Here is a 24,193-nt window from a genome sequence, read left to right on the forward strand (position 1 = left end):
GCCAAAATTCACACAACTTATTGTGGGAATCTTGTGGAAGGCTACCCGAAATGTTTGACCCAAGTTAAATAATTTAAAGGCAATGCTACCAAATACTAATTGAGTATGTACATTTCTGACCCACTGGGAATGTGATGAAAGCTGAAATAAATAATTCTCTCTACAATTATTCTGACATTTCACATTCTTAAAATCAAGTGGTGATCCTAACTGACCTAAGACAGGGAGTTTTTACTAGGACTAAATGTCAGAAATTGTTAAAAAACTGAGTTTAAATGTATTTGGTTAAGGTGTATGTAAACTTCCGACTTCGACTGTACAGCTGGTGTTCATTGAAGTCCACAAGAGAAGGGAACAGGTGACAGGAAGAGAGCGCATAGATCCGAGAAGGAATACAACGTGGCTGCTATGAATGTGAACTGTGTTTATGCGTGACCAGTGGTGTATTCATTCTGCCTATTCTGTTGAATTTTATTTTTTCTTAAACGGAAGCAAACATAACGACACGGGGATAAACATACCTGAATTTGTCCAATAGAAACTCTCGTTTGCAACTGTTGGACTAATGATTAGACTCTAGATCAGCTAGATGCAGGCAAGAGTGTACAAGGTGGTATTGAAAGTGTCACCTAAAAAATGTTCTGTTGACCTGTGTACCCCTACGTTGTAAACTGTCATTCCTAGTGTAGGTTAATAAAGCCGTGCTCATGAAAATATATTTTGGAGTCCTCCCCCAACTTAAACGGCACTGACCTTCACAGGTGCACAAATAACCAGTGGTCCTCCCCAAGTTAACCCACTGTTCCTAGGCCGTCATTATGTAAATAAGAATTTGTTCTTAACTGACTTGTCTAGAGTTAAATACACATTTTATTAGATCATTATTCCTGTCTGTACAAAGTGGAATAACATATTCCTGTCTGTACAAAGTGGAATAACATATTCCTGTCTGTACAAAGTGGAATAACATATTTCTGTCTGTACAAAGTGGAATAACATATTCCTGTCTGTACAAAGTGGAATAACATATTCCTGTCTGTACAAAGTGGAATAACATATTTCAAAATGCTACACAAGAGAGCTGTGGATCGTTTTACATCACAAAGTACAAAAGGAATTTTGTTAGCAACACACAGCAAATAGCCTATCAAACAGCTGACTGTTGAGTTGAGGGAAAACTCAAAAGACAAAGAACAAAAAAACAGATCTGTGTTTAGTTATCAAAATTCTCAACTCCCAAATTGAGTTGACAGTAGGCCTACAGCCCATCTTATTGGCCCATAGCCCTGGTGAGTGTGTACACTCAGTCTTTATGCTTCTACACCTGCATTGCTTGCTGTTTGGGGTTTTAGGCTGGGTTTCTGTACAGCACTTTGAGATATCAGCTGATGTACGAAGGGCTATATAAATACATTTGATTTGATTTGATTTGATTTATCATTGGCTTAGGGCAATATAACTTCCTCCTTCAGGCTACTTCTCTGATAGAGTTCAGTGTGTCAAATCGGAGGGTCTGCTGTCCGGACCTCTGGCAGTCTCTATGGGGGTGCCACAGGGTTCAATTCTTGGACCGACTCTCTTCTCTGTATACATCAATGAGGTCGCTCTTGCTGCTGGTGAGTCCCTGATCCACCTCTACGCAGACGACACCATTCTGTATACTTCCGGCCCTTCTTTGGACACTGTGTTAACAACCCTCCAGGCAAGCTTCAATGCCATACAACTCTCCTTCCGTGGCCTCCAATTGCTCTAAAACTCACAAGTAAAACTAAATGCATGCTCTTCAACCGATCGCTACCTGCACCTACCCGCCTGTCCAACATCACTACTCTGGACGGCTCTGACTTAGAATACGTGGACAACTACAAATACTTAGGTGTCTGGTTAGACTGTAAACTCTCCTTCCAGACCCATATCAAACATCTCCAATCCAAAGTTAAATCTAGAATTGGCTTCCTATTTCGCAACAAAGCATCCTTCACTCATGCTGCCAAACATACCCTTGTAAAACTGACCATCCTACCAATCCTCGACTTTGGCGATGTCATTTACAAAATAGCCTCCAATACCCTACTCAACAAATTGGATGCAGTCTATCACAGTGCAATCCGTTTTATCACCAAAGCCCCATATACTACCCACCATTGCGACCTGTACGCTCTCGTTGGCTGGCCCTCGCTTCATACTCGTCGCCAAACCCACTGGATCCATGTCATCTACAAGACCCTGCTAGGTAAAGTCCCCCCTTATCTCAGCTCGCTGGTCACCATAGCATCTCCCACCTGTAGCACACGCTCCAGCAGGTATATCTCTCTGGTCACCCCCAGGACCAATTCTTTCTTTGGCCGCCTCTCCTTCCAGTTCTCTGCTGCCAATGACTGGAACGAACTACAAAAATCTCTGAAACTGGAAACACTTATCTCCCTCACTAGCTTTAAGCACCAACTGTCAGAGCAGCTCACAGATTACTGCACCTGTACATAGCCCACCTATAATTTAGCCCAAACAACTACCTCTTTCCCAACTGTATTTAATTTTAATTAAGTTATTTATTTTGCTCCTTTGCACCCCATTATTTTTTATTTCTACTTTGCACATTCTTCCATTGCAAAACTACCATTCCAGTATTTTACTTGCTATATTGTATTTACTTTGCCATCATGGCCTTTCTCACCTCATTTGCTCACATTGTATATAGACTTGTTTATACTGCATTATTGACTGAGTTTGAGTTTTTACTCCATGTGTAACTCTGTGTCGTTTTATCTGTCGAACTGCTTTGCTTTATCTTGGCCAGGTCGCAATTGTAAATGAGAACTTGTTCTCAACTTGCCTACCTGGTTAAATAAAGGTAAAATAAATAAATAAAATAAAATGATGTCACATAACTTCCTCCTTCAGGCTAGATGATGTCACATAACGTCTTCCTTCAGGCTAGATGATGTCACATAACTTCCTCCTTCAGGCTAGATGATGTCACATAACTTCCTCCTTCAGGCTAGATGATGTCACATAACTTCCTCCTTCAGGCTAGATGATGTCACATAACTTCCTCCTTCAGGCTAGATGATGTCACATAACGCCTTCCTTCAGGCTAGATGATGTCACATAACTTCCTCCTTCAGGCTAGATGATGTCACATAACGTCTTCCTTCAGGCTAGATGATGTCACATAACTTGCTCCTTCAGGCTAGATGATGTCACATAACTTCCTCCTTCAGGCTAGATGATGTCACATAACTTGCTCCTTCAGGCTAGATGATGTCACATAACTTGCTCCTTCAGGCTAGATGATGTCACATAACTTGCTCCTTCAGGCTAGACGGATGTCATCTTGTACAGTTTCTCCTTTTCGCAGGCGGAGATTATATCATACGGTTAGATTCAAGACCAGGTTGTTGTTTTTCTGCCTGCAGAGTACTTTTTTGTGGTATTGCATTAAAGATTGTGCTAGTCTGTCTCCATTCATGTTGTGTCGTAGAATTGCATGAATTGTGTTTAATAAAAAAAGTTTGATCTAGCTGGGGCTGAGCTCCGAATGTGTCTCTAGCCGGGGCTGAGCTCCGAATGTGTCTCTAGCCGGGGCTGAGCTCCGAATGTGTCTCTAGCCGGGGCTGAGCTCCGAATGTGTCTCTAGCCGGGGCTGAGCTCCTAATGTGTCTCTAGCCGGGGCTGAGCTCCTAATGTGTCTCTAGCCGGGGCTGAGCTCCGAATGTGTCTCTAGCCGGGGCTGAGCTCCGAATGTGTCTCTAGCCGGGGCTGAGCTCCGAATGTGTCTCTAGCCGGGGCTGAGCTCCTAATGTGTCTCTAGCCGGGGCTGAGCTCCGAATGTGTCTCTAGCCGGGGCTGAGCTCCGAATGTGTCTCTAGCCGGGGCTGAGCTCCGAATGTGTCTCTAGCCGGGGCTGAGCTCCTAATGTGTCTCTAGCCGGGGCTGAGCTCCGAATGTGTCTCTAGCCGGGGCTGAACTCCGAATGTGTCTCTAGCCGGGGCTGATGAAAAAATAGCTTCCCCAAACTCTAAACTCTATGGGAACAGAGGAGAGACAGAGGAGGAGAATGAGACTGTATAGGCCTAGATGACAAAAAGAAGGACAACTCTAGTGACAGGTGAGTGTCCCCAGAGAGAAGAAGAGAGATAGAAGAGAGGGATCAGAGACGGAGGAATGGACTGATCTGTCACAGAGTAGTTAAGAGAGAGGGATATTAATAGATGAGAAACACTACACAGTGATTGCTGAATCGTACCTGTCCCATCAGAGTAGGTATCCCCAGGGCTCTGTCTATCTCCTCCAGGCCATCAAAGTCCTTCAGCACTGTGTAGAGCTGTGACATGAGAGCCCCCTCATCACTAGAACCCCCCTCACCAGGACCCCCAGTTCCCTGGCCCCCGGGCCCCGGACCCCCACACAACACCTCCTCCTCCTGCTGGGGGGCATACACAGACCTGTAGAGAAAGAGAAGGTGGGGAGGAGAGGGGAGGGAGGGAGATGAACAGAAGGGGAGGGAGGGAAGGGGAACAGAGGGGGGGAGGGAAGGGGAACAGAGGGGGGATGGAAAGAAGGGGGAGAGGGAGAGAAGGGGAGAGAGGGAGAGGAAGGGGAGGGAGGAGAGGGGAGGGGGAAGAGGGAGGGGAGGGGGAAGAGGGAGTGAAGGAGGGGAGGGGGAAGAGGGAGAGAAGGGGGAGTGAAGGAGGGGAGGGGGAAGAGGGGGAAGAGGGAGGGGAAGGGGAAGAGAGAGAGAAGGAGGGGAAGGTTAAATGACCATAAGTTATTTTAACCACTTCTCTGTGCAGTAGTTAACTGATCCAAACCGTTTTAAAGTGGTTAGTCTGAACTATAAGAGTTGCTCCAGTGCCGACAGACAACGGTTCTGGTAAAGGAAGGATGTGACAGGTTCTGGTACAGTGTGTGACAGGTTCTGGTAATGTGTGTGACAGGTTCTGGTAATGTGTGTTACAGGTTCTGGTAATGTGTGTGACAGGTTCTGGTAATGTGTGTGACAGGTTCTGGTACAGTGTGTGACAGGTTCTGGTACAGTGTGTGACAGGTTCTGGTAATGTGTGTGACAGGTTCTGGTAATGTGTGTTACAGGTTCTGGTAATGTGTGTTACAGGTTCTGGTAATGTGTGTGACAGGTTCTGGTAATGTGTGTGACAGGTTCTGGTAATGTGTGTTACAGGTTCTGGTAATGTGTGTGACAGGTTCTGGTACAGTGTGTGACAGGTTCTGGTACAGTGTGTGACAGGTTCTGGTACAGTGTGTGACAGGTTCTGGTAATGTGTGTGACAGGTTCTGGTACAGTGTGTGACAGGTTCTGGTACAGTGTGTGACAGGTTCTGGTACAGTGTGTGACAGGTTCTGGTAATGTGTGTTACAGGTTCTGGTACAGTGTGTGACAGGTTCTGGTAATGTGTGTTACAGGTTCTGGTAATGTGTGTGACAGGTTCTGGTACAGTGTGTGACAGGTTCTGGTACAGTGTGTGACAGGTTCTGGTACAGTGTGTGACAGGTTCTGGTACGGTAGCTGCAGTAGTGATTGTAGGACAGAGGCCCGTGTAAAGTAGTCTCATGTAGTGTCCAGTAGAGTAGTACGGAGGGCTGGTTACCTGTTCTGGTTGAAGGCCTCAATAGGTATCATGCTGTCTGGCCATGGAGCCGTCTGATTGGGTGGAGCCTGTTGCTGGGAGAACTGGTGGGCCCGCATGCCCATCTCTTTAAAGAGAGAGAAATTCAAATAATATAACTTTATTAACCCCATTCCCATCTATATAGAGAGAAATTCAAATAATATAACTTTATTAACCCCATTCCCATCTATATAGAGAGAAATTCAAATAATATAACTTTATTAACCCCATGCCCATCTATATAGAGAGAAATTCAAATAATATAACTTTATTAACCTACATGGCTATCTATATGCCATACAACACTCCTTCCGTGGCCTCCAACTGCTCTTAAACGCTAGTAAAACCAAATGCATGCTTTTCAACCGGTCGCTGCCTGCACCTGCATGCCCGACTAGCATCACCACCCTGGATGGTTCCGACCTAGAATATGTGGACGTCTATAAGTACCTAGGTGTCTGGCTAGACTGCAAACTCTCCTTCCAGACTCATATCAAACATCTCCAATCGAAAATCAAATCAAGAGTCGGCTTTCTATTCCGCAACAAAGCCTCCTTCACTCAAGCCGCCAAGCTTACCCTAGTAAAACTGACTATCCTACCGATCCTCGACTTCGGCGATGTCATCTACAAAATGGCTTCCAACACTCTACTCAGCAAACTGGATGCAGTCTATCACAGTGCCATCCGTTTTGTCACTAAAGCACCTTATACTACCCACCACTGCGACTTGTATGCTATAGTCGGCTGGCCCTCGCTACATATTCGTCGCCAGACCCACTGGCTCCAGGTCATCTACAAGTCTATGCTAGGTAAAGCTCCGCCTTATCTCAGCTCACTGGTCACGATGGCAACACCCATCCGTAGCACGCGCTCCAGCAGGTGTATCTCACTGATCATCCCTAAAGCCAACACCTCATTTGGCCGCCTTTCGTTCCAGTACTCTGCTGCCTGTGACTGGAACGAATTGCAAAAATCGCTGAAGTTGGAGACTTTTATCTCCCTCACCAACTTCAAACATCAGCTATCTGAGCAGCTAACCGATCGCTGCAGCTGTACATAGTCTATTGGTAAATAGCCCACCCTTTTCACCTACCTCATCCCCGTACTGTTTCTATTTATTTACTTTTCTGCTCTTCTGCACACCAATATCTCTACCTGTACATGACCATCTGATCTTTTATCACTCCAGTGTTAATCTGCAAAATTGTAATTATTTGCCTACCTCCTCATGCCTTTTGCACACATTGTATATAGACCCCCCCTTCGTTTTCTACTGTGTTATTGACTTGTTAATTGTTTACTCCATGTGTAACTCTTTGTTGTATGCTCACACTGCTATGCTTTATCTTGGCCAGGTCGCAGTTGCAAATGAGAACTTGTTCTCAACTAGCCTACCTGGTTAAATAAAGGTGAAATAAATAAAAAAATATATAGATTCAAATAATTTAACTTTATTAACCCCATGCCCATCTATATAGAGAGAGATTCAAATAATATAACCTTATTAACACCAAGCCCATCTATATATATAGAGAGAGATTCAAATAATTTAACTTTATTAACCCCATGCCCATCTATATAGAGAGAGATTTAAATAATATAACCTTATTAACCTCATGCCCATCTATATATAGAAATTCAAATAATTTAACTTTATTAACCCCATGCCCATCTATATATTGAAATTCAAATAATATAACTTTATTAACCTACATGCCCATCTATATATACAGTGGGGCAAAAAACGATTTAGTCAGCCACCATTTGTGCAAGTTCTCCCACTTAAAAAGATCATCAACATCTAGTGGAAAGCCTTCCCAGAAGAGTGGAGGCTGTTATAGCAGCAATGTTCCAACATCTAGTGGAAAACCTTCCCAGAAGAGTGGAGGCTGTTATAGCAGCAATGTTCCAACATCTAGTGGAAAGCCTTCCCAGAAGAGTGGAGGCTGTTATAGCAGCAATGTTCCAACATCTAGTGGAAAGCCTTCCCAGAAGAGTGGAGGCTGTTATAGCAGCAATGTTCCAACATCTAGTGGAAAGCCTTCCCAGAAGAGTGGAGGCTGTTATAGCAGCAATGTTCCAACATCTAGTGGAAATCCTTCCCAGAAGAGTAGAGGCTGTTATAGCAGCAATGTTCCAACATCTAGTGGAACGCCTTCCCAGAAGAGTGGAGGCTGTTATAGCAGCAATGTTCCAACATCTAGTGGAACGCCTTCCCAGAAGAGTGGAGGAGGTTATAGCAGCAAAGGGGGAACCAACTCCATATTAATGACCATGATTTTGGAATGAGATGTTCGAAAAGGAGGTGTCCACATACTTTTGGCCATGTAGTGTACCATTATTAAACCCCATGCCCACCTCTTTATGGACAGAGATTCAAATAATATAACTTTATTAAACCCCATGCCCATCTCTTTATGGACAGAGATTCAAATGATTATAACTTTATTAACCCCATGCCCATCTCTTTATGGACAGAGATTCAAATGATTATAACTTTATTAACCCCATGCCCATCTCTTTATGGACAGAGATTCAAATGATTATAACTTTATTAACCCCATGCCCATCTCTTTATGGACAGAGATTCAAATGATTATAACTTTATTAATCCCATGCCCATCTATATAGAGAGAGAGATTCAAATAATACAACTTTATTAACCCCATGCCCATCTCTTTATGGACAGAGATTAAAATGATTATAACTTTATTAACCCCATGCCCATCTCTTTATGGACAGAGATTAAAATGATTATAACTTTATTAACCCCATGCCCATCTCTTTATGGACAGAGATTCAAATGAATACAACTTTATTAACCCCATGGCTATCTATAGAGATTCAAATAATATAACTTTATTAACCCCATGGCTATCTATAGAGATTCAAATAATATAACTTTATTAACCCCATGCCTATCTATAGAGATTCAAATAATATAACTTTATTAACCCCATGCCTATCTATAGAGATTCAAATAATATAACTTTATTAACCCCATGGCTATCTATAGAGATTCAAATAATATAACTTTATTAACCCCATGGCTATCTATAGAGATTCAAATAATATAACTTTATTAACCCCATGGCTATCTATAGAGATTCAAATAATATAACTTTATTAACCCCATGGCTATCTATAGAGATTCAAATAATATAACTTTATTAACCCCATGCCTATCTATAGAGATTCAAATAATACAACTTTATTAACCCCATGCCCATCTCTTTATGGACAGATTGAAAATAATATAACTTTACGAACCCTATACTCATCTCTTTAGAGAGAGACATTCAAATGTGTATATATAACTTTATTAACCCCATGCCCAAACCAGACTGAGCTGCTCGAGATAGGTAGGTAGCCTAGTTGCTTAGTGGTTAGAGTGTTGGACCAGAAACTGAAAGGTTGCTAGATCGAATCCCCGAGCTGACAAGGTAAACATGTTGTTCTGTCCCTGAACAAGGCAGTTAACCCACTGTTACCAGGTAGGCTGTCATTGAAAATAAGAATTTGTTCTTAACTGTCTAGTTAAATCAAGGTTAAATAAAAAAATATGACAACTGGCATTAGACAGTGTATCAGGGTGTTGTTCCTCTGACTGGCCAGCAGGTGTCAGCTTTATCCCAAACTCCAAAACCTTTTATTTTTCAAAACTATTTGTGTACTTCTACATGCTGAAAATGAATATCAATAAATTGGTTTCCATTGACAACACAAATATGTTACATCAATTGGTAGGTCCATGACAAATATATATTCTAGAGCAACCCTGGCATAGAACTAGAAATGGCATAGAACTAGAAATGATAGATATACAGTCTCACCGTTGGCCATCATCTGCGACTGCAGCATCTGCCTGGGTGCAGGTCCTGGTAGACTGCTGGGTCTCATGAGGCCCCCGGGGCCTCCAGGGTTGGGCCCCATACGACTGTGCATCGTCCCCTGCTGAACTGGGGCCCCAGGAGGAGGGACCGAGGCTGAACCGCTCTGACCCGGGCCCCCAGGACCCCAACCCCCTTCCTCCTGCTGGTGCTGCATGCCCTGCCGAGGACCACTCACTAGACCTGGGGGGGAGGGGGGGGGGGGGGTGGGTAGACGGAGGGAGGGAGAGAGAGATCATGTGAGTGAGTAAATGTGTGGGGAGTGCCAGAGGGAAAAAGTGAGGGACAACAATATACCGCCCATCTACAAAGACAGAAGTCAACATAATTTTGTTCATAAATTTGTTCCTTCTGTGAGTCAAAATGAAAGTGAGAGGAGAGGAACTGGCAGTGTGTGTCTGTGTGTGTGGGTGACTCCGACTCCCTCAACTTCCTGCACGGAAACAGGAAGTGACTCACTATGACGTGTCATCGGTCCCCACAGAGAGAGAGGGAAAAAGCAGACGTGTCAGACGGTAGCATAGAGAGGGGCAGCAAGTGTATTCCGTTACACGTGTTTGTTTGAGTGCTGACTCCGATGACTCCTGACCAGGGAAACCTCTTACTACATAGCATGAAAAGGTCAAGAACATCTGCTAAATTGATGATGATGTATGTAAATGTAAATGTTTGTTGATAGCCTGAGTATTTGTAGATCAAGGAAACTACACTAATAAAAGTGTAAGCCTTCGCTCTGACGGCTCCACCCACCTGCGAGGTTGGCCTGGTTGGACATCATGGCGGCGTGGTTTCCCAAGATGCCTTGCTGCTGCTGTAGTGTGTAGGGGCTGGGGGTCCTCATGGGGGGATACTGGCCCTGTGGGGGCCGGCCCCCTGACAGGTTCATATCCAGGGATACACTCCTCAAAGGCAAACCCCTACCTGGACCCTGGCCCCCTGGACATCCGTAGTCTAGAGAGAGTGAAAGAGTGAGTGAATGACAGAGTGAGAGAGTGAGTGAGTGAGTGAGTGAGTGAGTGAGTGAGTGAGTGAGTGAGTGAGTGAGTGACAGAGTGAGTGAGTGAGTGAAGTGAGTGAGTGAGTGAGAGAGTGAGTGAATGACAGAGTGAGAGAGTGAGTGAGTGAGTGAGTGAGTGAGTGAGTGAGTGAGTGACAAGTGAGTGAGAGTGACAGTGAGAGCGTGAGAGAGAGAGAGAGAGAGAGAGTGAGAGGAGAGAGAGAGAGAGAGAGAGAGAGGGAGAGAGGGAGAAGAGAGGGAGAGAGGGAGAGAGAGATAGGAGAGAGGAGAGAGATAGAGAGAGAGAGAAGAGGACGAGTGAGAGGAGAGAGAGAGAGAGGGCAGAGAGAAGCAGGAGAGAGAGGGAGAGAGAGCCGAGAGAGGAGAGACGAGGAGAGGAGGAGAGAGAGAGAGAGGGAGAGAGGAGAGAGAGGGAGAGGAGAGGCGAGAGAAGGAGAGAGAGAGAGAGCGAGTGGAGAGGAAGAGAGAGAGTGAGAGAGAGCAGGGAGAGAGGGAGAGAGAAGAGAGAGAGGGAGAGAGAGAAGAGCGGAGAGAGAGAGAGAGAGAGAGAGAGAGGAGAGGACGAGAGAGAGAGAGAGGGATAGAGAGAGAGAGAAAGAGAGAGGGGGGAGGAATGAGAAGAGGGAGATGAGAGAGGGAGAGAGAGAGAGAGAGGAAGGAGAGAGAGGGGGAGGGAGAGACGAGAGAGAGGAGAGAGAGGAGAGAGAGAGAGGAGAGGGAGAGAGAGGAGAGAGAGAGAGAGAGAGAGAGAGAGAGAGAGAGGAGAGAGACGGAGAGAGAGGGAGAGAGAAGAGGAGAGAGGAGAGAGGAGAGAGGAGGAGAGAGAGAGAGAGAAGACGTGAGAGCGAGAGAGAGAGGGAGGTGTAGTGACACATTTGTAGATAAATAAAACATGCCAAATCCGTAACATGGTCTTACACAGGTAACATTCGGTCTTACACGGTACAACATGTCCTACCGACGGTAAGCAATGGTCTACACTGTAAACGATGGTCTACACTGTAACCATGGTCTACACTGTAACATGGTCTACACTGTAAACATGGTCTACACTGTAAACATGGTCTACACGGTAACATGGTCTACACTGGTAACATGTGTCTACACGGTCAACATGGTCTACACGGTAACATGGTCTACACTGTAACATGGTCTACACTGTAACATTGGTCTACACTGTAACATGGTCTACACTGTAACATGGTCTACCACTGTAACATGGTCTACACAGGGTAACATGGTCTACACGTAACATGGTCTACCACGGTAACATGGTCTACACGGGTAACATGGTCTACACTGTAACATGGTCTACACTGTAACCATGGTCTCTACTACTGTAACATGGTCCTACACTGTAACATGGTCATACACTGTATTGTGAACATGGTCTACCACTGTAACATGGTCTACACTGTAACATGGTCTATCACTGTAACATGGTCTACACGGTGAACATTGGGTCCTACACGGCATCACATCTACACGTGTAACATGGTCTACACTGTAACATGGTCCTACCTGTAATCATGGATACTACCACGTGTACATGGTCTACACTGTAACATGGTCCTACACTGTAACATGGTCCTACACAGGTAACATGGTCTACACTGCATCAACATCTACACTGTAACATGGTCTACACTGTAACATGGTCTACACTGTAACATGGTCTACACGGTAACATGGTCTACACTGCATCAACATCTACACTGTAACATGGTCTACACGGTAAACATGGGTCTACACTGCATCAACATCTACACTGTAACATGGTCTACACTGTAACATGGTCTACACTGTAACATGGTCTACGCTGTAACATGGTCTACGCTGTAACATGGTCTACACTGTAACATGGTCTACACTGTAACATGGTCTACACTGTAACATGGTCTACACTGTAACATGGTCTACACTGTAACATGGTCTACACTGTAACATGGTCTACACGGTAACATGGTCTACACTGCATCAACATCTACACTGTAACATGGTCTACACTGTAAATGGTCTACACTGTAACATGGTCTACACTGTAACATGGTCTACACTGTAACATGGTCTACACGGTAACATGGTCTACACGGTACATGGTCTACACGGTAACATGGTCTACACGTAACATGGTCTACACTGTAACATGGTCTACACTGTAACATGGTCTACACTGTAACATGGTCTACACTGTAACATGGTCTACACTGTAACATGGTCTACACTGTAACATGGTCTACACTGTAACATGGTCTACACTGTAACATGGTCTACACTGTAACATGGTCTACACTGTAACATGGTCTACACTGTAACATGGTCTACACGGTAACATGGTCTACACTGTAACATGGTCTACACTGTAACATGGTCTACACTGTAACATGGTCTACACTGTAACATGGTCTACACACGGTAACATGGTCTACACTGCATCAAACATCTACACTGTAACATGGTCTACACTGTACATGGTCTACACTGTAACATGGTCTACACTGTAACATGGTCTACACTGTAACATGGTCTACACTGTAACATGGTCTACACTGTAACATGGTCTACACTGCATCAACATCTACACGGTAACATGGTCTACACTGTAACATGGTCTACACTGTAACATGGTCTACACTGTAACATGGTCTACACTGTAACATGGTCTACACTGTAACATGGTCTACACTGTAACATGGTCTACACTGCATCAACATCTACAACGGTACATGGTCTACACGGTAACATGGTCTACACTGTAACATGGTCTACACTGTAACATGGTCTACACTGTAACATGGTCTACACGGTAACATGGTCTACACTGCATCAACATCTACACTGTAACATGGTCTACACTGTAACATGGTCTACACGGTAACATGGTCTACATGGTAACATGGTCTACACTGTAACATGGTCTACACTGTATCATGGTCTACACTGTAACATGGTCTACACTGTAACATGGTCTACACTGTAACATGGTCTACACTGCATCAACATCTACACGGTAACATGGTCTACACGGTAACATGGTCTACACTGTAACATGGTCTACACTGTAACATGGTCTACACTGTAACATGGTCTACACTGTAACATGGTCTACACGGTAACATGGTCTACACGGTAACATGGTCTACGCTGTAACATGGTCTACACTGTAACATCGTCTACACGGTAACATGGTCTACACGGTAACATGGTCTACGCTGTAACATGGTCTACACGGCATCAACATCTACTGACGCAGTCACATACATTTCGCAGCTGTTTATGAGGGCAGGTTTTAGTATCTGTCTCTCTGTCTTGTGTGTCTCGAGGGAGTGTGAGACGGTGCATGTACTTGTACTGTACTGTGTGTGTATCTCCTCTCATCTCTTCCCGTCTCTCTCTCTCTCATCTCTTCTCTCTCTCTCTCTGTCTGTCTCTCTCTCTTCTGGTGTGTGTGTGTGTGAGGTGTGTGTGATGAGAGAGAGACAATCACTGCCTGGCCCCAGACAGGCTGGATGGAGAGGGGAGCTGTGTTGCCAGGAGACTGGGGTTACCAGGGCTGGTTTCCTGGAGATGGCAGTAGGACGGAGAGGGAGCTAGTTACCAGACAGGACAGGAAGGAGAGGGGAGCTAGTTACCAGACAGGACAGGAAGGAGAGGGGAGCTAGTTACCAGACAGGACTGGAAGGAGAGAGGAGCTAGTTACCAGACAGGACAGGAAGGAGAGAGGAGCTAGTTACCAGACAGGACTGGAAGGAGAGGGGAGCTAGTTACCAGACAGGACTGGAAGGAGAGGGGAGCTGGTTACCAGACAGGACAGGAAGGAGAGGGGAGCTAGTTACCAGACAGGACTGGAAGGAGAGAGGAGCTAGTTACCAGACAGGACAGGAAGGAGAGAGGAGCTAGTTACCAGACAGGACTGGAAGGAGAGGGGAGCTAGTTACCAGACAGGACTGGAAGGAGAGGGGAGCTAGTTAACAGACAGGACAGGAAGGAGAGGGGAGCTAGTTACCAGACAGGACTGGAAGGAGAGGGTAGCTAGTTACCGGACAGGACAGGAAGGAGAGGGGAGCTAGTTACCAGACAGGACAGGAAGGAGAGGGGAGCTAGTTACCAGACAGGACAGGAAGGAGAGGGGAGCTAGTTACCAGACAGGACTGGACGGAGAGGGGAGCTAGTTACCAGACAGGACAGGAAGGAGAGGGGAGCTAGTTACCAGACAGGACAGGAAGGAGAGGGGAGCTAGTTACCAGACAGGACTGGAAGGAGAGGGGAGCTAGTTACCAGACAGGACTGGAAGGAGAGGGGAGCTAGTTACCAGACAGGACTGGAAGGAGAGGGAGCTAGTTACCAGACAGGACTGGAAGGAGAGGGAGCTAGTTACCAGACAGGACTGGAAGGAGAGGGGAGCTAGTTACCAGACAGGACTGGAAGGAGAGGGGAGCTAGTTACCAGACAGGACTGGAAGGAGAGGGGAGCTAGTTAACAGACAGGACTGGAAGGAGAGTGGAGCTAGTTACCAGACAGGACTGGAAGGAGAGGGGAGCTAGTTACCAGACAGGACTGGAAGGAGAGGGGAGCTAGTTACCAGACAGGACTGGAAGGAGAGGGGAGCTAGTTACCAGACAGGACTGGAAGGAGAGGGGAGCTGGTTACCAGACAGGACTGGAAGGAGAGGGGAGCTAGTTACCAGACAGGACAGGAAGGAGAGGGGAGCTAGGTACCAGACAGGACTGGAAGGAGAGGGGAGCTAGTTACCAGACAGGACAGGAAGGAGAGGGGAGCTAGTTACCAGACAGGACTGGAAGGAGAGGGAGCTAGTTACCAGACAGGACTGGAAGGAGAAGGGAGCTAGTACCAGACAGGACTGGAAGGAGAGGGGAGCTAGTTACCAGACAGGACTGGAAGGAGAGGGGAGCTAGTTACCAGACAGGACAGGAAGGACGAGGGGAGCTAGTTACCAGACAGGACAGGAAGGAGAGGGGAGCTAGTTACCAGACAGGACGGAAGGAGAGAGGAGCTAGTTACCAGACAGGACAGGAAGGAGAGAGGAGCTAGTACCAGACAGGACTGGAGGAGAGGGGAGCTAGTTACCAGACAGGACTGGAAGGAGAGCGGGAGCTGGTGACAGACAGGACCAGGAAGGAGAGGGAGCTAGTTACCAGACAGGACTGGAAAGGAGAGAGGAGCTAGTTACCAGACAGGACAGGAAGGAGAGAGGAGCTAGTTACCAGACAGGACTGGAAGGAGAGGGGAGCTAGTTACCAGACAGGACTGGAAGGAGAGGGGAGCTAGTTAACAGACAGGACAGGAAGGAGAGGGAGCTAGTTACCAGACAGGACTGGAAGGAGAGGGTAGCTAGTTACGCGGACAGGACAGGAAGGAGAGGGGAGCTAGTTACCAGACAGGACAGGAAGGAGAGGGGAGCTAGTTACCAGACAGGACAGGAAGGAGAGGGGAGCTAGTTACCAGACAGGACTGGACGGAGAGGGGAGCTAGTTACCAGACAGGACTGGAAGGAGAGGGAGCTAGTTACCAGACAGGACCAGGAAGGAGAGGGGAGTTAGTTACCAGACAGGACAGGAAGGAGAGGGGAGCTAGTTACCAGACAGGACAGGAAGGAGAGGGGAGCTAGTTACCAGACAGGACTGGAAGGAGAGGGGAGCTAGTTACCAGACAGGACTGGAAGGAGAGGGGAGCTAGTTACCAGACAGGACTGGAAGGAGAGGGGAGCTAGTTACCAGACAGGACTGGAAGGAGAGGGGAGCTAGTTACCAGACAGGACTGGAAGGAGAGGGGAGCTAGTTACCAGACAGGACTGGAAGGAGAGGGGAGCTAGTTACCAGACAGGACTGGAAGGAGAGGGGAGCTAGTTAACAGACAGGACTGGAAGGAGAGGGAGCTAGTTACCAGACAGGACTGGAAGGAGAGGGGAGCTAGTTACCAGACAGGACTGGAAGGAGAGGGGAGCTAGTTACCAGACAGGACTGGAAGGAGAGGGGAGCTAGTTACCAGACAGGACTGGAAGGAGAGGGGAGCTAGTTACCAGACAGGACTGGAAGGAGAGGGGAGCTAGTTACCAGACAGGACAGGAAGGAGAGGGGAGCTAGTTACCAGACAGGACTGGAAGGAGAGGGGAGCTAGTTACCAGACAGGACAGGAAGGAGAGGGGAGCTAGTTACCAGACAGGACTGGAAGGAGAGGGGAGCTAGTTACCAGACAGGACTGGAAGGAGAGGGGAGCTAGTTACCAGACAGGACTGGAAGGAGAGGGGAGCTAGTTACCAGACAGGACTGGAAGGAGAGGGGAGCTAGTTACCAGACAGGACTGGAAGGAGAGGGGAGCTAGTTACCAGACAGGACTGGAAGGAGAGGGGAGCTAGTTACCAGACAGGACTGGAAGGAGAGGGGAGCTAGTTACCAGACAGGACTGGAAGGAGAGGGGAGCTAGTTACCAGACAGGACAGGAAGGAGAGGGGAGCTAGTTACCAGACAGGACTGGAAGGAGAGGGGAGCTAGTTACCAGACAGGACTGGAAGGAGGGGGGAGCTAGTTACCAGACAGGACAGGAAGGAGAGGGGAGCTAGTTACCAGACAGGACAGGAAGGAGAGGGGAGCTAGTTACCAGACAGGACAGGAAGGAGAGGGGAGCTAGTTACCAGACAGGACTGGAAGGAGAGGGGAGCTAGTTACCAGACAGGACTGGAAGGAGAGGGGAGCTAGTTACCAGACAGGACTGGAAGGAGAGGGGAGCTAGTTACCAGACAGGACAGGAAGGAGAGGGGAGCTAGTTACCAGACAGGACTGGAAGGAGAGGGGAGCTAGTTACCAGACAGGACTGGAAGGAGAGGGGAGCTAGTTACCAGACAGGACTGGAAGGAGAGGGGAGCTAGTTACCAGACAGGACTGGAAGGAGAGGGGAGCTAGTTACCAGACAGGACTGGAAGGAGAGGGGAGCTAGTTACCAGACAGGACTGGAAGGAGAGGGGAGCTAGTTACCAGACAGGACTGGAAGGAGAGGGGAGCTAGTTACCAGACAGGACTGGAAGGAGAGGGGAGCTAGTTACCAGACAGGACTGGAAGGAGAGGGGAGCTAGTTACCAGACAGGACTGGAAGGAGAGGGGAGCTAGTTACCAGACAGGACTGGAAGGAGAGGGGAGCTAGTTACCAGACAGGACAGGAAGGAGAGGGGAGCTAGTTACCAGACAGGACTGGAAGGAGAGGGGAGCTAGTTACCAGACAGGACTGGAAGGAGAGGGGAGCTAGTTACCAGACAGGACAGGAAGGAGAGGGGAGCTAGTTACCAGACAGGACAGGAAGGAGAGGGGAGCTAGTTACCAGACAGGACAGGAAGGAGAGGGGAGCTAGTTACCAGACAGGACTGGAAGGAGAGGGGAGCTAGTTACCAGACAGGACTGGAAGGAGAGGGGAGCTAGTTACCAGACAGGACTGGAAGGAGAGGGGAGCTAGTTACCAGACAGGACTGGAAGGAGAGGGGAGCTAGTTACCAGACAGGACTGGAAGGAGAGGGGAGCTAGTTACCAGACAGGACTGGAAGGAGAGGGGAGCTAGTTACCAGACAGGACAGGAAGGAGAGGGGAGCTAGTTACCAGACAGGACAGGAAGGAGAGGGGAGCTAGTTACCAGACAGGACTGGAAGGAGAGGGGAGCTAGTTACCAGACAGGACAGGAAGGAGAGGGGAGCTAGTTACCAGACAGGACTGGAAGGAGAGGGGAGCTAGTTACCAGACAGGACAGGAAGGAGAGGGGAGCTAGTTACCAGACAGGACAGGAAGGAGAGGGGAGCTAGTTACCAGACAGGACAGGAAGGAGAGGGGAGCTAGTTACCAGACAGGACAGGAAGGAGAGGGGAGCTAGTTACCAGACAGGACTGGAAGGAGAGGGGAGCTAGTTACCAGACAGGACTGGAAGGAGAGGGGAGCTAGTTACCAGACAGGACTGGAAGGAGAGGGGAGCTAGTTACCAGACAGGACTGGAAGGAGAGGGGAGCTAGTTACCAGACAGGACTGGAAGGAGAGGGGAGCTAGTTACCAGACAGGACAGGAAGGAGAGGGGAGCTAGTTACCAGACAGGACTGGAAGGAGAGGGGAGCTAGTTACCAGACAGGACTGGAAGGAGAGGGGAGCTAGTTACCAGACAGGACAGGAAGGAGAGGGGAGCTAGTTACCAGACAGGACTGGAAGGAGAGGGGAGCTAGTTACCAGACAGGACAGGAAGGAGAGGGGAGCTAGTTACCAGACAGGACTGGAAGGAGAGGGGAGCTAGTTACCAGACAGGACTGGAAGGAGAGGGGAGCTAGTTACCAGACAGGACAGGAAGGAGAGGGGAGCTAGTTACCAGACAGGACAGGAAGGAGAGGGGAGCTAGTTACCAGACAGGACAGGAAGGAGAGGGGAGCTAGTTACCAGACAGGACAGGAAGGAGAGGGGAGCTAGTTACCAGACAGGACTGGAAGGAGAGGGGAGCTAGTTACCAGACAGGACTGGAAGGAGAGGGGAGCTAGTTACCAGACAGGACTGGAAGGAGAGGGGAGCTAGTTACCAGACAGGACAGGAAGGAGAGGGGAGCTAGTTACCAGACAGGACAGGAAGGAGAGGGGAGCTAGTTACCAGACAGGACTGGAAGGAGAGGGGAGCTAGTTACCAGACAGGACTGGAAGGAGAGGGGAGCTAGTTACCAGACAGGACTGGAAGGAGAGGGGAGCTAGTTACCAGACAGGACAGGAAGGAGAGGGGAGCTAGTTACCAGACAGGACTGGAAGGAGAGGGGAGCTAGTTACCAGACAGGACTGGAAGGAGAGGGGAGCTAGTTACCAGACAGGACAGGAAGGAGAGGGGAGCTAGTTACCAGACAGGACTGGAAGGAGAGGGGAGCTAGTTACCAGACAGGACAGGAAGGAGAGGGGAGCTAGTTACCAGACAGGACTGGAAGGAGAGGGGAGCTAGTTACCAGACAGGACAGGAAGGAGAGGGGAGCTAGTTACCAGACAGGACAGGAAGGAGAGGGGAGCTAGTTACCAGACAGGACTGGAAGGAGAGGGGAGCTAGTTACCAGACAGGACTGGAAGGAGAGGGGAGCTAGTTACCAGACAGGACTGGAAGGAGAGGGGAGCTAGTTACCAGACAGGACTGGAAGGAGAGGGGAGCTAGTTACCAGACAGGACAGGAAGGAGAGGGGAGCTAGTTACCAGACAGGACAGGAAGGAGAGGGGAGCTAGTTACCAGACAGGACTGGAAGGAGAGGGGAGCTAGTTACCAGACAGGACTGGAAGGAGAGGGGAGCTAGTTACCAGACAGGACTGGAAGGAGAGGGGAGCTAGTTACCAGACAGGACTGGAAGGAGAGGGGAGCTAGTTACCAGACAGGACTGGAAGGAGAGGGGAGCTAGTTACCAGACAGGACAGGAAGGAGAGGGGAGCTAGTTACCAGACAGGACAGGAAGGAGAGGGGAGCTAGTTACCAGACAGGACAGGAAGGAGAGGGGAGCTAGTTACCAGACAGGACTGGAAGGAGAGGGGAGCTAGTTACCAGACAGGACAGGAAGGAGAGGGGAGCTAGTTACCAGACAGGACAGGAAGGAGAGGGGAGCTAGTTACCAGACAGGACTGGAAGGAGAGGGGAGCTAGTTACCAGACAGGACAGGAAGGAGAGGGGAGCTAGTTACCAGACAGGACAGGAAGGAGAGGGGAGCTAGTTACCAGACAGGACTGGAAGGAGAGGGGAGCTAGTTACCAGACAGGACAGGAAGGAGAGGGGAGCTAGTTACCAGACAGGACTGGAAGGAGAGGGGAGCTAGTTACCAGACAGGACTGGAAGGAGAGGGGAGCTAGTTACCAGACAGGACTGGAAGGAGAGGGGAGCTAGTTACCAGACAGGACTGGAAGGAGAGGGGAGCTAGTTACCAGACAGGACTGGAAGGAGAGGGGAGCTAGTTACCAGACAGGACTGGAAGGAGAGGGGAGCTAGTTACCAGACAGGACTGGAAGGAGAGGGGAGCTAGTTACCAGACAGGACAGGAAGGAGAGGGGAGCTAGTTACCAGACAGGACTGGAAGGAGAGGGGAGCTAGTTACCAGACAGGACTGGAAGGAGAGGGGAGCTAGTTACCAGACAGGACAGGAAGGAGAGGGGAGCTAGTTACCAGACAGGACTGGAAGGAGAGGGGAGCTAGTTACCAGACAGGACAGGAAGGAGAGGGGAGCTAGTTACCAGACAGGACAGGAAGGAGAGGGGAGCTAGTTACCAGACAGGACTGGAAGGAGAGGGGAGCTAGTTACCAGACAGGACTGGAAGGAGAGGGGAGCTAGTTACCAGACAGGACTGGAAGGAGAGGGGAGCTAGTTACCAGACAGGACTGGAAGGAGAGGGGAGCTAGTTACCAGACAGGACAGGAAGGAGAGGGGAGCTAGTTACCAGACAGGACTGGAAGGAGAGGGGAGCTAGTTACCAGACAGGACTGGAAGGAGAGGGGAGCTAGTTACCAGACAGGACTGGAAGGAGAGGGGAGCTAGTTACCAGACAGGACAGGAAGGAGAGGGGAGCTAGTTACCAGACAGGACTGGAAGGAGAGGGGAGCTAGTTACCAGACAGGACTGGAAGGAGAGGGGAGCTAGTTACCAGACAGGACTGGAAGGAGAGGGGAGCTAGTTACCAGACAGGACTGGAAGGAGAGGGGAGCTAGTTACCAGACAGGACAGGAAGGAGAGGGGAGCTAGTTACCAGACAGGACTGGAAGGAGAGGGGAGCTAGTTACCAGACAGGACTGGAAGGAGAGGGGAGCTAGTTACCAGACAGGACAGGAAGGAGAGGGGAGCTAGTTACCAGACAGGACTGGAAGGAGAGGGGAGCTAGTTACCAGACAGGACTGGAAGGAGAGGGGAGCTAGTTACCAGACAGGACTGGAAGGAGAGGGGAGCTAGTTACCAGACAGGACAGGAAGGAGAGGGGAGCTAGTTACCAGACAGGACTGGAAGGAGAGGGGAGCTAGTTACCAGACAGGACTGGAAGGAGAGGGGAGCTAGTTACCAGACAGGACTGGAAGGAGAGGGGAGCTAGTTACCAGACAGGACTGGAAGGAGAGGGGAGCTAGTTACCAGACAGGACAGGAAGGAGAGGGGAGCTAGTTACCAGACAGGACAGGAAGGAGAGGGGAGCTAGTTACCAGACAGGACTGGAAGGAGAGGGGAGCTAGTTACCAGACAGGACTGGAAGGAGAGGGGAGCTAGTTACCAGACAGGACTGGAAGGAGAGGGGAGCTAGTTACCAGACAGGACAGGAAGGAGAGGGGAGCTAGTTACCAGACAGGACTGGAAGGAGAGGGGAGCTAGTTACCAGACAGGACAGGAAGGAGAGGGGAGCTAGTTACCAGACAGGACAGGAAGGAGAGGGGAGCTAGTTACCAGACAGGACTGGAAGGAGAGGGGAGCTAGTTACCAGACAGGACTGGAAGGAGAGGGGAGCTAGTTACCAGACAGGACTGGAAGGAGAGGGGAGCTAGTTACCAGACAGGACTGGAAGGAGAGGGGAGCTAGTTACCAGACAGGACTGGAAGGAGAGGGGAGCTAGTTACCAGACAGGACTGGAAGGAGAGGGGAGCTAGTTACCAGACAGGACAGGAAGGAGAGGGGAGCTAGTTACCAGACAGGACTGGAAGGAGAGGGGAGCTAGTTACCAGACAGGACAGGAAGGAGAGGGGAGCTAGTTACCAGACAGGACAGGAAGGAGAGGGGAGCTAGTTACCAGACAGGACTGGAAGGAGAGGGGAGCTAGTTACCAGACAGGACTGGAAGGAGAGGGGAGCTAGTTACCAGACAGGACTGGAAGGAGAGGGGAGCTAGTTACCAGACAGGACTGGAAGGAGGGGAGCTAGTTACCAGACAGGACAGGAAGGAGAGGGGAGCTAGTTACCAGACAGGACTGGAAGGAGAGGGGAGCTAGTTACCAGACAGGACTGGAAGGAGAGGGGAGCTAGTTACCAGACAGGACTGGAAGGAGAGGGGAGCTAGTTACCAGACAGGACTGGAAGGAGAGGGGAGCTAGTTACCAGACAGGACTGGAAGGAGAGGGGAGCTAGTTACCAGACAGGACTGGAAGGAGAGGGGAGCTAGTTACCAGACAGGACTGGAAGGAGAGGGGAGCTAGTTACCAGACAGGACAGGAAGGAGAGGGGAGCTAGTTACCAGACAGGACTGGAAGGAGAGGGGAGCTAGTTACCAGACAGGACTGGAAGGAGAGGGGAGCTAGTTACCAGACAGGACAGGAAGGAGAGGGGAGCTAGTTACCAGACAGGACAGGAAGGAGAGGGGAGCTAGTTACCAGACGACAGAAGAGCAGGAGAGGCTAGTTACCAGACAGGACTGGAAGGAGAGGGGAGCTAGTTACCAGACAGGACTGGGAAGGAGAGGGGAGCTAGTTACCAGACAGGACTGGAAGGAGGGGGGAGCTAGTTACCAGACAGGACAGGAAGGAGAGGGGAGCTAGTTACCCAGACAGGGACAGGAAGGAGAGGGGGAGCTAGTTACCAGACAGGACTGGAAGGAGAGGGGAGCTAGTTACCAGACAGGACTGGAAGGAGAGGGGAGCTAGTTACCAGACAGGACAGGAAGGAGAGGGGAGCTAGTTACCAGACAGGACTGGAAGGAGAGGGGAGCTAGTTACCAGACAGGACTGGAAGGAGAGGGGAGCTAGTTACCAGACAGGACTGGAAGGAGAGGGGAGCTAGTTACCAGACAGGACTGGAAGGAGAGGGGAGCTAGTTACCAGACAGGACTGGAAGGAGAGGGGAGCTAGTTACCAGACAGGACAGGAAGGAGAGGGGAGCTAGTTACCAGACAGGACTGGAAGGAGAGGGGAGCTAGTTACCAGACAGGACAGGAAGGAGAGGGGAGCTAGTTACCAGACAGGACAGGAAGGAGAGGGGAGCTAGTTACCAGACAGGACAGGAAGGAGAGGGGAGCTAGTTACCAGACAGGACTGGAAGGAGAGGGGAGCTAGTTACCAGACAGGACAGGAAGGAGAGGGGAGCTAGTTACCAGACAGGACTGGAAGGAGAGGGGAGCTAGTTACCAGACAGGACTGGAAGGAGAGGGGAGCTAGTTACCAGACAGGACAGGAAGGAGAGGGGAGCTAGTTACCAGACAGGACTGGAAGGAGAGGGGAGCTAGTTACCAGACAGGACTGGAAGGAGAGGGGAGCTAGTTACCAGACAGGACAGGAAGGAGAGGGGAGCTAGTTACCAGACAGGACTGGAAGGAGAGGGGAGCTAGTTACCAGACAGGACTGGAAGGAGAGGGGAGCTAGTTACCAGACAGGACTGGAAGGAGAGGGGAGCTAGTTACCAGACAGGACTGGAAGGAGAGGGGAGCTAGTTACCAGACAGGACTGGAAGGAGAGGGGAGCTAGTTACCAGACAGGACTGGAAGGAGAGGGGAGCTAGTTACCAGACAGGACAGGAAGGAGAGGGGAGCTAGTTACCAGACAGGACTGGAAGGAGAGGGGAGCTAGTTACCAGACAGGACAGGAAGGAGAGGGGAGCTAGTTACCAGACAGGACTGGAAGGAGAGGGGAGCTAGTTACCAGACAGGACAGGAAGGAGAGGGGAGCTAGTTACCAGACAGGACTGGAAGGAGAGGGGAGCTAGTTAC

The 24,193-nt window shown here is 49.3% G+C and overlaps 1 protein-coding gene across 2 annotated transcripts in view; it reads right to left on the minus strand.

Annotated features, from left to right (window-relative positions):
* The window catches only part of LOC109884005 (nuclear receptor coactivator 2-like), a 42,391-nt gene extending 31,900 nt beyond the window's left edge, over window positions 1-10,491 (minus strand). The window contains exons 1-4 of one of the 2 annotated variants that reach the window (XM_031796882.1): window positions 10,270-10,491; window positions 9,463-9,702; window positions 5,607-5,712; window positions 4,247-4,445 (exon numbers count right to left, since the gene is read on the minus strand). In XM_031796882.1, coding sequence (XP_031652742.1) covers window positions 4,247-4,445; window positions 5,607-5,712; window positions 9,463-9,702; window positions 10,270-10,405 — 681 coding nt within the window. In that variant the 5' untranslated portion in view covers window positions 10,406-10,491. The remainder of the gene's footprint in view (window positions 1-4,246; window positions 4,446-5,606; window positions 5,713-9,462; window positions 9,703-10,269) is intronic. The other variant, XM_031796883.1, reaches the window with a different exon arrangement.
* Window positions 10,492-24,193: the final 13,702 nt, after the last annotated feature.

Source organism: Oncorhynchus kisutch, linkage group LG18 (genome assembly GCF_002021735.2).
Source record: "Oncorhynchus kisutch isolate 150728-3 linkage group LG18, Okis_V2, whole genome shotgun sequence".
NCBI lineage: Eukaryota > Metazoa > Chordata > Actinopteri > Salmoniformes > Salmonidae > Oncorhynchus > Oncorhynchus kisutch.